General features: G+C 40.4%; 1 protein-coding gene across 1 annotated transcript in view; it reads right to left on the bottom strand.

Annotated features, from left to right (window-relative positions):
* The window catches only part of pde11al (phosphodiesterase 11a, like), a 295,860-nt gene that overhangs the window by 70,310 nt on the left and 209,989 nt on the right, over window positions 1-15,561 (bottom strand). The window contains exons 11-13 of the mRNA XM_060825345.1: window positions 8,822-8,968; window positions 2,163-2,270; window positions 916-1,025 (exon numbers count right to left, since the gene is read on the bottom strand). Of these exons, the coding sequence (XP_060681328.1) occupies window positions 916-1,025; window positions 2,163-2,270; window positions 8,822-8,968 (365 nt within the window). The remainder of the gene's footprint in view (window positions 1-915; window positions 1,026-2,162; window positions 2,271-8,821; window positions 8,969-15,561) is intronic.

The following is a 15,561-nucleotide window of genomic DNA, read 5'->3' as shown; positions in this document are numbered from 1 at the left end:
GAGGAATGGGACTACACAGCTGTAAGAACTGGTTTTCAGTGCCAGAGGTTGATAACAAGTAATGAACACTTACAATGCTATCAAAAAGATGCTTAAAACAGAAATGGACAAGATGTCCATTGACTCATGAACTTTTGACAAGTTTAGTTACTATGCAAACTCCATTCCGTTCAACATTTTACAAAAGTGAGGTATAGCAAGGTGAGGTAGGCTTTGTGGAGCTCTTGCCACAACGGTGCATGTCAGCCTGCAACCTTTGGATTTCCACACTGAAGTGCCATCATATTAACTTGCTGTAGTATTTGTGCGTAAATAATAAGCACCTTTGGCTTCAACATTACTTTGACAGAAGATTATGGGTTGCTGTTTTAGCAGTAAAATCTACTGATGCAATGCCTCTTGCATCTTAGAACCAAGCACCAATTTCGACATACAGCACATAATAAAGTCTAAAGAAGGTTTGTAAATGTGAAGGACCTTTAGTATTTTGCATGTAATTTGTTTGAGAAAAACGTATTTAAATTAAATGGGACTGCCTCACCTTACATTAAATTTTACTGACCTCCAAATATATTGTTACAATTACCTCTCATTATCCCGCTCTGGTGAAGCGCAGGTTACAGCAGAAAGGGATAACATGATGGTTGCGTTCTTGTGCACCCCCATGTTATAGAAAAATCACACTTTAGACACAGCGCTTAAAGTGTTGGTGGTGTATTCGCGCTACAGTCAACACACATTTTAAAAGTTCACACTTTAGAAACAATGTCCCCTATTCATCAATCGCGTTATAGTGAATTCGTGCTAATGAAACGTGTGTTACAGCAGAATTCAAAATGGCAAATTCAGATTTAATGTACTTATTAGCTTTGATTTAATATGGTACTGAAGCATTGATGGTATCTTTTCACTCACTTTTCCTGGAAAGCATTGTTTGTCCCTCGATGATCAAGGTCATGGCACAGACAACCCACCATCAAAGCAAGGATTTCGATATCAGACAGAATTTCCTGAAAATCAGCAGTCTGAGGAAATATATGACATAATTTTAATATTTTTGCTCACCAGCATAATTCCTGAGTTGTGTTCAACGGGATGGCAAAAGGGTCAATTATGGAGGCAAGATAATTTGTAATTTTAATAAATTATCTTGCTTTTCACTTGCTCCAGAAATTTTCTTCAGGACCACGCTAACCTGGATATTCACAAGTAACAATTCCAACGATGGGATTTGTCCACCAAATCCAAAACTGTCTCCTACAAGGAGCCATCATAATCATGTACCTCTTATCCAAGCCTTGATGTAGGCTGGAATAGATTTTTATTTTGTCTACGGTGTTAATTTTACATATAGATACATATTCACTTTGAAATGTCAAAAAGGTGCAAACAGAGATATAGAGATAAAGCAATATGGAGATAGGGTTTAATGAGGATATGATGGCATTTGCCATGAAGGCAAGCAGATTTTAGTCCACATTAGTGGAGAATATTGCACATAAGTAAAAACTGTAAAGTTAGAGAACCAAAGAATTCGAAATTAAGACGAAATTGGATTTCAATTAAAAATGTTGTGCCATGTGGATCAGTACTTTAAGGTTAGCCATTACAAGTCAGAATAATATATATAATAGTGCATCAGAGATAGATGTAAAAACGAGTTGGACTGGTGACAGAAGGAAAGTAATTGTAAGTGACAAACTGAATCTCATAGTTAAGAAAATTTGCCAAATTGTATCAATTGTATTTTAATATTTGAAGCTTAATATGAGAATTTTGCTTAGTCTAAATGGCTAAGTTGTTATATCCCCATAACATTAGTGATCTATTTATACACAATGTTATTAGTGACTTTTGGTGATGTTATCATTGAAATTCAAACATTCTAATTATTAAAGCAGTTACCAATGATAATTCATCCAGTCAATTAAGAGATCTTTATGGAAGCAAAATCATCCCATTTATCAAATTGTCCGTTTTATACAAAACCCATCATTATTTATTTCAACACACTGGATTCAAATGAAGCCTGAGAAAATAAAGAAATTTCCCTCTTAATCATTTCTTCATTAACTGGTGTCACCTATTTTATGTTGTGATTTACACACAGTCTTAATTAATGTCTGTTTAACAGGACCTATCAAACAGATCTTCTGACTTACTGTAATCATTACAAACATGCATTGAGCAACATTAAATGCATGACGCCAGTTGTGGTATGGAACTGCACGGTAATTTTTTCTCACAGTGAGCAGCCAGCGACACAGAACCTGCAAGATCACAGAAATTTATGTGTATGGGTTAATTTTATTGGAATTATGACATAACCATAACAAGCTTGCTTTCCACTTTAAAAACAGATTTGAAGTATAGCAACAAAAACAGAAAATGCTGGAAAATCTCAGCAGGTCTAGCAGCATCTGTGGAGAGAAATCAGAGTTGACGTTTCTGATCCAAGTTGCGCCTCACAGCACCAGAGACCTGGGTTCAATTCCCGCCTCAGACAACTGTCTGTGTGTAGTTTGCACATTCTCCCCGTGTCTGCATGGGTTTCCTCCGGGTGCTCTGGTTTCCTCCCACAGTCCAAAAATGTGCAGGTTAGGTGACTTGGTCATGCTAAATTGCCTGGAGTGATGGGTGAAGCGGTAAGTGGAGGGGAATGGGTCTGAGTGGGTTGCTCTTCGGAGGGTTGGTGTGGATTTGTTGGGCCATAGGGCCTGTTTCCACACTGTAAGCAATCTAATCTAATCAAGGATCACAGGATCTGCAACATTAACTCTGATCTGTCTCCACAGACGTGGCCAGATGTGTTATTCTTCCAGCAATTTCTGTTTTTGTTTCTGATTTCCAGCATCCACAGTTTTTTATGTTTTTTTTCTACTTTTGAGAGTACAGCACACAGCCTGGAGTGAAATCTTTAATTCTGATCATAGGTGAAGTAAGAATCATTTCATGAACCCCTTGGATTTCTTTTTAGCAACTACAATTTTGGAATTCCTCCTCCGACCACTAGTATGTTCACAAGGTAGATAATAACTTGAAATGTTTGGAAACATATTTTAGGTTCTGGAGCATTCAAAATAAAATCAAGTTAAAATATTTGATAAACTTGTAAGGAAAGAATTTCCTGTGGAAATGCTAATGCTTTCAAATGCTAGTATTACGTGGTACAATTTTTACCCACTATTCGTAAATAGATAAGCATTACAGAACAAAAAGAAAAGACAAAAAAGACCTGAATTGATGTAAAGAACAGAAATGAACAATGAGTCTACAACTCGAGGGATGAAAGTTTGCCTGCCTCACAGGGAGGAGGCAGTACTGAGAATATACTGGTAATGTCAATGGACCAGAAAATACTCCGGAAGGTGGATTCAAATCCCACAATGGCAGGTGGTAGAACCTTAACTTCAATAAATAAAAATCTGGAATTTTAAAAAGGTTAGCCTAATGATGGTTGAATGAAACCACTGTTGATTGGTGTACAAACCCGTCATCCTTTCATGGAAAGAAATGTCCGTAGTTTGGTACACATATGACTCCAGTTGCACAGGGATGAGATTAAATCTTAAATACCCTCTGATTGGCTTAGCACTTGTATCTAACTGCTACGACGTTAATACCCTTTTAACCTGGGGTATTAACAGGGTTATAAATGTGGGGAAAGGCCTCTGTTTAGCACTGCTGGTCCAGCAAGAAACATCTTCCCTGCCCCTTTATCTGGCCAGCAGCAAGCAAAGTTCAACTTGCAGGATTACACATCAAATGCTAGTCCCTCCTTCTTACTGCTGAATCCCAGCAACGGTGGGATACAGTCCAGAAATGGACATTAATTGTCTACTTAAGGGTTTCAATTGGACAATACTTAGGCAAAGCTATCCAACACTGAACCTGTCACTCTCAAAATTGCACTGGGGGCAGTGTTGGGCTCCTGATTGTCTTGTCACTCTGAAGTGGGTTTTCTTGTGCTTTAAAGGGACAGTTTCCCTCATTGTTGGATTGTTCTAAAATGCAGATGAAATTCCCTAAATGACCCAAGAAGGTTTGTCTCCAGTTTTTGGGCTTATTGTTGGGGGCATCACCATTCTGAGTAAAGTCAGCTTCAAATGGGTGAAGCTCACTGTCCTTTTCTGTACATAAACAAGACGGACAACTGCTCCCTGCAGCACACACACCACAAGGACTAGCTGAATATCCCAAGTCAGTAACCTGACTCCTGCCGGTGTGGTTATCGAAAAGTGACAATAAGGATTTTGCACCAGTGATTTAAAATTAATCAGATTTGAGCCCTCACAAATCAATGTTCTTTTGAAGAGGTGCATTGCGATTTCTAATAGTTCTCTGAACCCCATTGGGAGTTACTTCACTAGAGTGGATCAAAAACCTTATGTAATCTTTTTTAATTCACTCAAGTTGTGGGTGTCACTGGCTAGATAAATATTTTGTGCTGAGCTACCTTGAATAATACCACAGTGATAATAGCGAGGCAATTCCTGTATTCTGATCCAGCAACTGTGAAGGACCAACAATATGGTTCCAGGTCAGGAAGGTATATGGCTTAGAGAGGAATTTGTAGATGGTGGTGCCCCCCACCGCCCCCCCCCCCCGCGTTTTCTCTGTCCCTGTTGTTCTCCTGTGGTAGAGATAGTGGGTTTGCACGTTGATGTATAAGGAGCCTTTGAGTTGTTGCAGTGATAAGAGTGAATATTGAATATAGTGGATTGAGGCTAATCAAGCAAGCTGCTTTCTTCTGGATGGTGCCTTCAGCATTGCTGGAGCAGAACTCATCCAAGCTAGTGGGGAACACTCCCTCAAACTCTGAGTTGTGTCTTGTAGTTGGTGGATAAGCTTTGGGAACTCAAGAATTACTCACTGCAGAATTCCTAATCTCTGATCTTTTCTTGTCAGCCTTTATATGGCTGGTCCAGTTGAGTGCCGGGATGTTGATGGTATTGTTTGGATGATAATGTCAGTGGACATCAAGGGGTAATGCTTGGATTCTCTTTGTGGAGATGGTCATTTCCTGGGGCTTTTGTGGTATGATTGTTGTCTACCACTTACCAGCCTAAGCCTGAAATATTGTTCAGGTCTTGTAACATTTGTACATGAAATGTGTCAGTATCTGAGAATACTGCTGAACATTGTGCAATCATTGGTGAACACCCCCACTGCTAACCTTATGATGGCGGCAAGGTCATTGATGAAGCAGCTGAAGGTGGTTGGGCCTAAAACATTACCCTGAGGAACTCCTGCAAAGATATCCCTGGACAGAAATAACTGGCCTCCGACAACCAGAATCATCTTCCTTTGTGCTAGGAATGGCTCCATCCTTCCTATGGAGTGGCGACCAGAACTGTACACAATATTCCAAATGCAGCCTAACTAAACTCTTACATAGCTACACAAGACTTGTCAACATTTATACACAATGCCCCAACTGATGAAGGCAAGCAAAAGCTATGGCCTACACCCCTAGAACCCTCTGTATATCAATACCCCTCAGGGTCCTGCCATCTACTGTATACTTTGCTCTTGCATTTGACCTCACATCATGTCACACTTGACCAGATTAAACTCCATCTGCTATTTCTCCACCCAACTGTCCAACTAGTCTATATCCTGCTGTATCCTTTGACAACCTTCCTCACCATCAACAACTCTACCAAATTTCACATCTTCTGCAAACATACTAATCAGATCACCTACGTTTTCATCCAAATCATTTAAATGTGTTGCAAACAACAGAGGGCTCAGCACAGATCCTTTTTCAATGAGTGAGCACTATGACAGTGAGCAAGGAGCCCAGAGATGCAGCCTAGTCCAGTACATAAGCTGGGTGTGCGTCCCTGAGTGCACAGTGTCCTTGTTGCAGCATGACAATGATAATTCTGAGTTCTGAGGAAACATTAACTCTGACTTCACTCCGTAAATGCTGTTAGATCTGTTTTCCAGCAATTTTGGTTTTTGTTTCTGATTTCCAGCATCCACAGTTCTTTCGGTTTTTATAACAATGATACTTTACCGGTGCAACACTTGGGGAGAAGTTTCCTGTAAGTGGATTGGTTATGTGCCATGAGGGCACATAGAAGAGGCTGGCACATGTTAGGCATCAAAGCCCATGGCTGTGAGTTGTGTGTCGTGAATGAGTATGGAGTGTGCGCGAGTGTGGGTGCCTGATGTCCAACATACAGTCCTTTTGGAGCAAGCGACAAAACAAACCTGCCAATAGCCCACTTGGGCTTCCATGTCGAGTTTTCCTGATGGCTTATTTGTATGGCTTATTTGGTATCTCAATTTGGGGCATTGTGTATAAATGTTGACAAGTCTTGTGTAGCTATGTAAGAGTTTAGTTAGGCTGCATTTGGAATATTGTGTACAGTTCTGTGGCAAGTTGGTCTGTTCACAAGGTGTTTAACAAATAATAATGAGCATCAATAGGAAGCTCACTGCTCCCTGATGAGAATTTCAGCATGCTACTTGAATAAAGCACTCAAACTGCATCAAGGTGATCTCAACGTCATGACAACTCTCTATCTAGCTCACCATAGTCCATTCCACTCAGAGCCAAGTAAGATTCAGCCTTGTGATGAAAATGGCGGAATGCTGGACCTAACAAAACAGAAAAGGGATCCCACATGAAAAAAGGACATGTATCTAATGCATTTAGTGGACCTGAATTGTATGTGGTATCACTATCTTGGAATATGAAGCCATATCAATGTTTTGACAATGTTGAAAATTGGCAGGTGTCTGGTTTGTTCACATGAGAAAGTTAGCTACTTGGTTAAGGTCACATTAGACCTGCTTTATTGTTCCACTACCTAGAGAATCAGCTATCAGAACAAATGTTCATGAACCAAGTGAGATATATGAAGGCTCAAAGACAGCTTGATAGTAACAATTATGTCCCTCACAGGTATCTGAAGTGCACCAGAAACAATGTTAAGTCAGGGATGGGTTATGGGGTTACGTCTACATATACAGAAAATGAATGAATTCTGACAGCACTGGACTTAAGAGTCCCTACTGAACTCATTATTGAGGTTTAGGATTGTTTGTATATTCTGCCAGTACCTTTTCATGACCTGATTTCTGTCTGAAACAAGTTACAGGAGAAATATCACCCTGGGAAATAAAGAACGCAGGAGCTGATAGCATTGCTCACCTTCTTATCACTTGCCCACTCACTTCACAGCAGTTTTATGAGAATGGAATTCTCAGCAAACCATTACAGAATTTGTGGGTAATTAACAGAAACTTTCACATCACAAAATGCAGTTTGACGCATCAGATCTACATTGTATTGAGTTTGCTAAGCAATGGTGCTTCTGCAAAAGATATTCAAAGTGGCATTCTGCTAGAGTTAAATAGTTAGGAACAGTGTTACAATTAAGTCTTGTTTCAAAATTACAATTCGCAGTTAAATTGCAGAAAATGCATTTTACAGAACAGCAAAAGACTCAACAAACAGAATGTTAAATATTTCCTTTTTAGCTCTACATAAGACTTGATTATGTGTTTTGCGCAATATTTGTATTGGGTGTTATCAGTTTAACGCTAGTCTGCAATACAGCAAATTCACGCTGTAAATTTGCAGTGTCAGATTATTTGGATAATTAACTTGAACAGCTAGTGCAAGCTTCCAGCCCAGCTTTGGTCTTGTCTCAGCAACTTGTTTAAAAGGGAATGTGGAAAATGTTCTTGGTATCTCAAATGTCAAAGAACATGCGCACTTCCTTATAAATGGCTGCACATATGAACAGCTTTCCCTTTCTTTGCAGAAGTTCATTATACACGTCTGGAATGTTTCCTCAGCATTCCCAAAGTTCAGGGACAGGGTAAAGAAGAAAAGAGATGTTGGGCGGAAATAAAATCAAAGGAAAGGAGAAACACAAGTAGGAGCTTTGAAACAGATTGATAGGACAGTGCAGAATCTCACCACGTTTAACAACCGAAAAAGTGTATGTGCACCCATTAATCAGCTCCTTCTGCTCAATGTAGACAAGCATTTAAACTTCAACTTAAATAAGCACTCCTAATCAATTTAATACAAATTAACATTAATTAGGTCTCTCTCTCTCTCTGCTTTAGTGCAGTAGGAGCTGAGTTAATGATGGTGGGTCCTCATTTCACATGGGTTTCTTCCAGCCGTGAGAAAACATTGGCTAAGTTATTAACAGTAAGGCAGACAGAGCAGAGGAAAACTGGAAATCCAGGAATTTATCAGCAGGAACCTGCTGTCAGTTTTATACCCTGTTTCATGCTTGGCAGGTGGTAGATTGCCGAGAGAGAAAGTCAATGGTACAAATTGCAGTCACAGAGTATTCCTCACTAACACAAATTATGGCATAACCACCACCAGTTCTCAGAGAAACAAATTTAGTGGCCAATATTTCACAAGTGACAAGTCCCAAATCTTTTTTTTAAACTGTACGAGGGACTCTGCAAACAAAGGAAAAACTTTTCTGTTCAGAGAGGCCGAAAACCTCCAGTAGCCTGCAATGCTCTCAAATCGTATAGCTAAATGTTATTTTGCTTCTTACCTGCTGCTTTAGGGAACTGGCTGGGTAAATAATGCATTCGACTGCATTGTTGATCCTTGTTTTGGGACTTCTTATCAGGTTCTTGTTTTTGATAATTTAAGGAGAGAGGCATAAACAATAACTATGCCATTTCTCAAGTAAAAAACAAATAAGTGTATTTTAGGATTGAAGAAACAGAACACTGCTGAAATCTGTTTGAAGACTCTAAATGTATTCTATAAAATGCTAAATGCACACCGCAGTACAAAGTGGACATCTTCTACATATGCCTTTCTTACCTCATAATCTACTTTGAATTTCTGTACCATCCCTAGTTCCAAGAACATCCTTAATGATGCTGTGATCATTCCATCATTATCGAGAGAAAAATCACTGAAGTGAAAACTATCGATTCCCAGCTCACTCACAGCAGGAAGTTTTGCAGCCTGAATAGAAATGCAGAACAGTTAAAGCCTGTATCAAGAGAGAGGGACAAATTTAAGGCTTTACTTTATGACCTTCCATCTGCTGACACGATCCTATTTTATCCTGTTCCTGCTGGCAAGTAGTACAACATATATTTGAGAACAACTGGAACTTATTCCCAAACACAACATACTTTCCTTGAATGCGACAACAGTTATCAAAGATTTGTGTGAGGCAACGGCAAGGTTTTGGGGGCTAGTGAGGATTTAGATTGGTAGCGAGGATCTTGTGGTGTCTTGGGAGAGGGAGGCATGAGAGGGTGTCACCGTAGCACAGTAGTTAGCACTGCAGCCTCACAGCGCCAGCAACCCGGGTTCAATTCCTGACTCAGGCAACTGACTGTGTGGGGTTTGCACATTCTCCCCGTGCGTGGGTTTCCTCCGGGTACTCCGGTTTCCTCCCACAGTCCAAAAAATATGCAGGTCAGGTGAATTGGCCATGCTAAATTGCCTGTAGTGTTAGGTGAAGGGGTAAATGTAGGGGAATGGGTCTGGGTGGGTTGCTCTTCGGAAATACAGTGTGAACTTGTTGGGCCGAAGGGACTGTTTCCACACTGTTCAGAATCTAATCTAATCATGAGCCCAGCGTGGGAGGTAGTGTGTGAAGAAATAAGATCTCAAGAGATGACAGACATCAGGAAAGCCTTGGAGGGCATCAGAAGGAATGTGGACTTCCGGTAAACATCAAGGTTTTGGAGGATTGTGTGTATCAAGGTGGAAATGAGAGTGTGGGTGATCATAGGTTGGACTCAGGGCCTGGGTCAGTGATCTTGAGGATTGCATGGGGTTAGAGTGGAAGAAGGGGTTGAAGGTGAACACGGTGTGGTCAAGAGAGTAGTTTGTCGATGATTAACTTAACTCTTTTCTGTAAGCAATCTATGGCATTGGTTTCCCCAAGTAAAACCAGTAACGGCGTTTGCTATTTCAAGGCAAAGTAATGTTATAGCAGGAGCTGAGAGCAACTCAGATGCTCTTTATTTGCTAACATCTGCTGCACTAATGAATAAAGGGAGTTTCATGTTTGTATTTACAAGACTGAGTGGGACAAACACTTTTTGCCTGCCATTTTTCAGCATGCGTATGCAATGCTTGAAAACCGGATACCAGATCCAAGCTTATATCTCCATCTGGCTGATTACAGCACTTTAGCAATGACCATGGTAAAGTTAATTCTGATCCAGAATATTCATTTTATGAACTAAAACATAAAGTATATTGTTAGGAGGTACAGCATAAAGGAAGGGTCTAAAATGTTTTTAAAAGCATGAAAGACCCCACTTACAATCGTTTTCAGGCACAAGCTAATTGGTGAAGGCTGCGAAACATGGGAGAGAATTGGAAAAGTAGAAGAGAAGAGAAGAAAATAACATCATTTTGCGTTTCATAAGTTAAACTGAAAATATGAGAATCCCATGCCCAGAGTCAGAAATTCAAAGTTCTTTAAGTTTTAATTTCATGGAAGTTTTACTCTGTTTCATTGTTGTGGTCAAAACTTGTGGTCATGGCATAATGATAGGAAGAATAATCATTCGTTTTTATCGAGTTTATTTTTATTCATGTTTCACCAACTTCATCTGAGTTTTTTGTGTAAGTGACAAAAATGATTGATGAGGGAAGGACAGTGAGTGTTGTCTCCAAGGATGTTAGTAAGGCATTTGATAAGGTACCTCACGGCAGGCTGGTACAGAAGGTAAAGTCTCCTGTTCTGTATTGCATTGTATTGTATAAATGTTACTTGCCATTTTTCAGCCCAGGCCTAGACATTGTCCAGGACTTGTTGCATTGGAACATGACTGCTTCAGTATCTAAGGAGTTGCGAATGTGCTGGACATTGTGCAATCATCAGCAAATGCCTCCACCTACTATGAATGGAGGGAAGGTAATTTCTGAAGCAGGTGAAAATAGTTGGGGCTAGGACACTACCCTGAGGAACTCCTGCAGAGATGCTGTGGAACTGAGATGACAGACCTTCAACAATCACAACCATCTTCTTATGTACCAGGTATGATTTCAACCAGCAAAGTATACTACAGCTATTATCTAGAAGTTTCTGAAGGTAGTGTTGGAGGTGTGAAGTGAGCAAGGCGAGTGGGGTGAGCAGTGGTAACTAGTGTATGGATTTTAATCTGAACAAGCGCACGGTGTATGTGGGTGGAGTGTTAACAGGGGAAGAGAAAGCTTAAAAAGAGAATTCTAAAGGTTAAGGAAAGAAAGCACAGACATCAACAGTGAACTAAATCATGGACATAAGAGAGGCCAGAACTGGAGGCAATCGGAAGTTTAAATAATGGGAAACATGACAGAGATAGTGAGGAAGTAAAATTGAAGTGTGATTGGAATGGGAGCCACTGAAGATCACCAAATACCAGGGGATGGGTGAACACGATTTGAAGAGCATTAACTTTGGAATGTGGGATGAGTAGAAGTTTAAGTAGAGACAAAAACAGACATTGCTGGAAAAGCTCAGCAGGTCTGGCGGCATCTGTGGAGAGAAATCAGAGTGAACATTTTGGACTGAGTGACCCTTCAGAACTGAAGAATGGGAGATTGCCAATTTTTGAGGTTACCAAGTCACAGCAACAGTAGATGAGTTGAGACAGGATCAGAATAAGACAATATTATGGAGGTGGTGCAAACAATCTTATTGATATGTGGTTGAAAGCTCATCTTTGGTCAAAGATTGCAAATGATTTGGTTCAGTTTCACACAGTTGCCAGGATGGAAAAAAATGTCAGGGCATGGAATCGGTGATGGAAGCTAACAATAACTTTCGTCTTGCCTATGGTTATTGGGAGGAAGTTTCTCTTCATCCAATACTGGATACTGGGCAAGCAGTGTGACAAGTCAGAAACAATGAAAAGCCAAGAAAGGTAATGGTGAGATAAAGCTAAATGCCAGCTCTGCACCTGGGGATCCACTTGAGGTTTTGGTCTGAGAGGTAGCATGTAGCTCAGAAATGGAAGATATCTGACATTTCTGAAGTTTGCCCTGCATCTACCCTACTTTTTATATGAATTGATTTAGAATCTTTCCTAACAGGTACAATCCTGGAAGCATATAGGCACAGACTTGCCAGTTAAGTATTAAGGCAGCAAATTGGGGAGTAACTGGAGGTAGTTAAAAAAAAAGAGCGGAAGTGTTTTGAGTGAAGTCCTGGTTTATAACATGTGGAGTCTCTCTGAAACATGGTAAATTTTAAGAGAGCTTAACAGGGTAAGCTTGACACACTGTTTCCCCTGACTGGAGGATCGTTGTCATAGCCGTAAGGTAAGTGGTCAATCTTTCAGAGGATTGTGAATCTTTAGAATTATCTACCACAGAGTACATTGAGAACTATGGAAATGTTTTTGGCCATTCAGGGAATCAAAGCATACGAGAATAATGTGGAAAAGTGAAGTTGATGTAGACGTTCAGCAGGCCCAACAAGCCAAATGGACAGCCTTATTTCATTGCAGCCACACTGCTGGAAAGCAACATGTGGCAGATCAACTCAGCACTGCTAAATCAAGGTTGAATTCTGTTTATTTGTTCTTGGCACCAATGATTTTGGTATCAAGAGTCTTCCATAGTTAATTGAAGACAAAATTATTTGATTACCATAAGTGATGTTCTATGGGGCAGGCCATGTTACACTTAGGAGCGTGACCTGATCAATCCATTTGTGTTTGAAGACCACTCCTTCATTTTCTCTGCAATTGTTGCTGTGTGCTTATATAATCATAAAGTTATAAAGATCCACAGTGCAGAGAAAGGTCCTTCAGCCTACTGCATCTACCCCAGTCAAAAACAACCTCCTAACTATTCTAATCCCATTTTCCAGCACTTGGCCCATAACCTTGTATGCCTTTGGCATTGCAAGTGCCCATCTAAATACTTTTTAAAAGTTATGATTGTTTCTGCCCTACCACCCTTACAGCAGTGACTATCCTCTAGTTTGAAAATGTGTTTTCCTCACATATCCTCGAAACCTTCTGCTCCTTACCTTAAATTAAGGTTTCTTGGTCACTGGTCCCTCCATCAAGGAGAAAAGTTTCTTCCTGCCTACCCTATCCGACCGTTCATAACTTTATCATGTCCCTCCCAATTTGCTCTGCTCTAAGGAAAACTACCCCCAGCCTGTCCAATCTCGCTTCGTAACTGAAAATTTCCAGCCCAATCAACATCCTGGTAAATCTCCCCTGCACCCTCTCCAGTACAATCACACCCCTCCTTATAATGTGGATTCCAGAACTGCACACAATACTCTAGCTATGGCCTACTTAGTTACACAGTCCCTACAGATAACGACTCTGCTCATACACGCGAAATGCCTCGACTAATAAAGGCATGGATCCAATATGCCTTTATAATCACTTTATCCACCTGTCCTAATACAATAAGGGACTGGTGTACATGCACACCAAAATACCTCTGATTATTGGTGCTTCCCAGGGTCCGACCAATCACCATGTGTTACCTTGTTCCAAAGTCCTGACTGTACAATGCTGGAGATGGCTGCAATGTAGACACTTCACAGCTGTCTCTGCTACCACCACCTTCGCTTGCTCATTTCTGAAGTTCGAGTCACTAGGTGAAAACCCAACTCTTTTGCTCACTGGACACTCTAAGAATCCTGTGCACCCTCAGAAGAAATTACCGCCTCTGAGCATTTGTCATCATTGATTGTGACCAAGAAGACTCTGCTCTAAAATGTAAATTATAGCTGGCAAAGTAGGATAATTGCAAATTGTCATAATGGTGATGAAACTGGACTCACTGCTGGAATCAACATGACTGGGTGCAGTATGACAATTGTACTCTACATCCAGGTAGCTCCGGGGTCCCACATCACCATGTCTGATGGCTAGGGACACCAAAAACTGCCACTGTTGTCCAATGCTAACTCTTCTTTAGTTGCCAAATATGTGATGTGTGGATACACACTCGTTCTCCTGGTTAGTTGACACACTCTTCAATTGCAGTGGGAGAGGAAACAGACCGGTGAATGAATGTATTCACTCAAAGGATATAGTACGTTTGGTGAGAGTGACTTTCAGCAAGATGCGTCAGATGGCATAAGGATAAGAGTGAATCTCAGTGGTGAATGGATAGATGAGGCTGTGAGGAAGTGGACTTTCTAGCTAACTGGCTGTGAGAAATTGCATGATGGAGTTGATTTGACAAGGTAGAGTTTAACAAATTCACACAGCACAATGTAGGTGAATGCGCAACTTTGCTCACATTTCCCAACTGGATTAGATTGTAAAGTGTTTCCTATATATTAAATTCACAAATGTGGATAAACAACCCCACTGTTAACCGCCCAGGCTACCTCCTACAGTGCTTTCTTTAAGTCAACAATAGTTTTTTTGCTACTGTTGTTGTGGTAGAAACTTTCTCTGGAGTTCCGACTTGTCTCCAGCAGTACAAGGGACCCATCAGTCAGCAATGACACATCGTTTGACTGTTCTGAATTCATTTCCAATGTTCTTCCAAATTACAACTCCCCTAAATTACATCATTGTACTGATGTCTTAAAAGCTCCAAATTGTGTCACGAGGGCTGCCTTACACACTCTGCCACAAAATGATGGTCAAATTCAAAAATAAAACAATAATAAGTTATCTGGATTAAAATAGGCATGTGCCCCTTACACTTGAACTTCTTATATATCAGATACCTCCCTGTCCAAAGCTCCATGTAGTTACAATAGGGGTCTAGCTGTTAATTCAGCATTGTCTTTTTCCTATTAATATTCATTTATTTTATCACATGAAGAACTAGATGGAAAGTTTGCCTGACTGTTCATAAATCATGATGGTATTTTTATGTATTTTGTATAATTCCTGCAAGGCATTAATCAATAGATGAACAATGGTGGATTGCTAATGTGGTTTAAGTTGAATGTTTTAGAAAGGCAATGTGATAACAAACAAAATGCAAGACTGTTCACCACCGCATTTACTTACTGGATAAGCAATGATCTATCACGATCTTGTACAGCCTGATTTTCTGTAGCGGTTTTCCATACTGCAATTTTCGACAGAGCAGGGTTGCAGAGGAATGCAATTGTTATGTTATAGCAGAACGACCGGTACTTTGGTCAAACATAGTATTAGGTGACTATATTGGATCTGAGCACCCTGGGCTTGACATTTTTGGGCAGGCAAGGAGGGAGCATAGCAGCTTCAGGTGGTAAGGTGGAATCAGCATGCAGGAAGATAATTCTGGTGGGGAGGTGATGGCCTACTGATATTATTATTAGACTCTTAATCCAAAAACTCAACTAATGTTCTGGGGACGCAGGATTGGATCTCACCACAGAGATGTAGAAGTTTGAATTCACTAAATAAAACAATCTGGAATTAAGAATCTAATCTTCTGATGACCATGAAACTATTGCCCATTGTTGGGATAAAAAAAATCTTTTGTCCTTCAGGGAAGGAAATCTGCCATCCTCACCTGGGCTGGCCTATATGTAACTCCAAATCCACAGCAATGTGGTTGACTATCAAATACCCTCTGAAATGGCCTAGCAAGCCATTCAGTTCAAGGGCAGCTAGCGATGGACAGAA

Source organism: Hemiscyllium ocellatum, chromosome 5, assembly GCF_020745735.1.
Source record: "Hemiscyllium ocellatum isolate sHemOce1 chromosome 5, sHemOce1.pat.X.cur, whole genome shotgun sequence".
NCBI classification, from domain to species: Eukaryota; Metazoa; Chordata; class Chondrichthyes; order Orectolobiformes; family Hemiscylliidae; genus Hemiscyllium; species Hemiscyllium ocellatum.
This window is presented reverse-complemented; position numbering and strand designations above follow the sequence as displayed.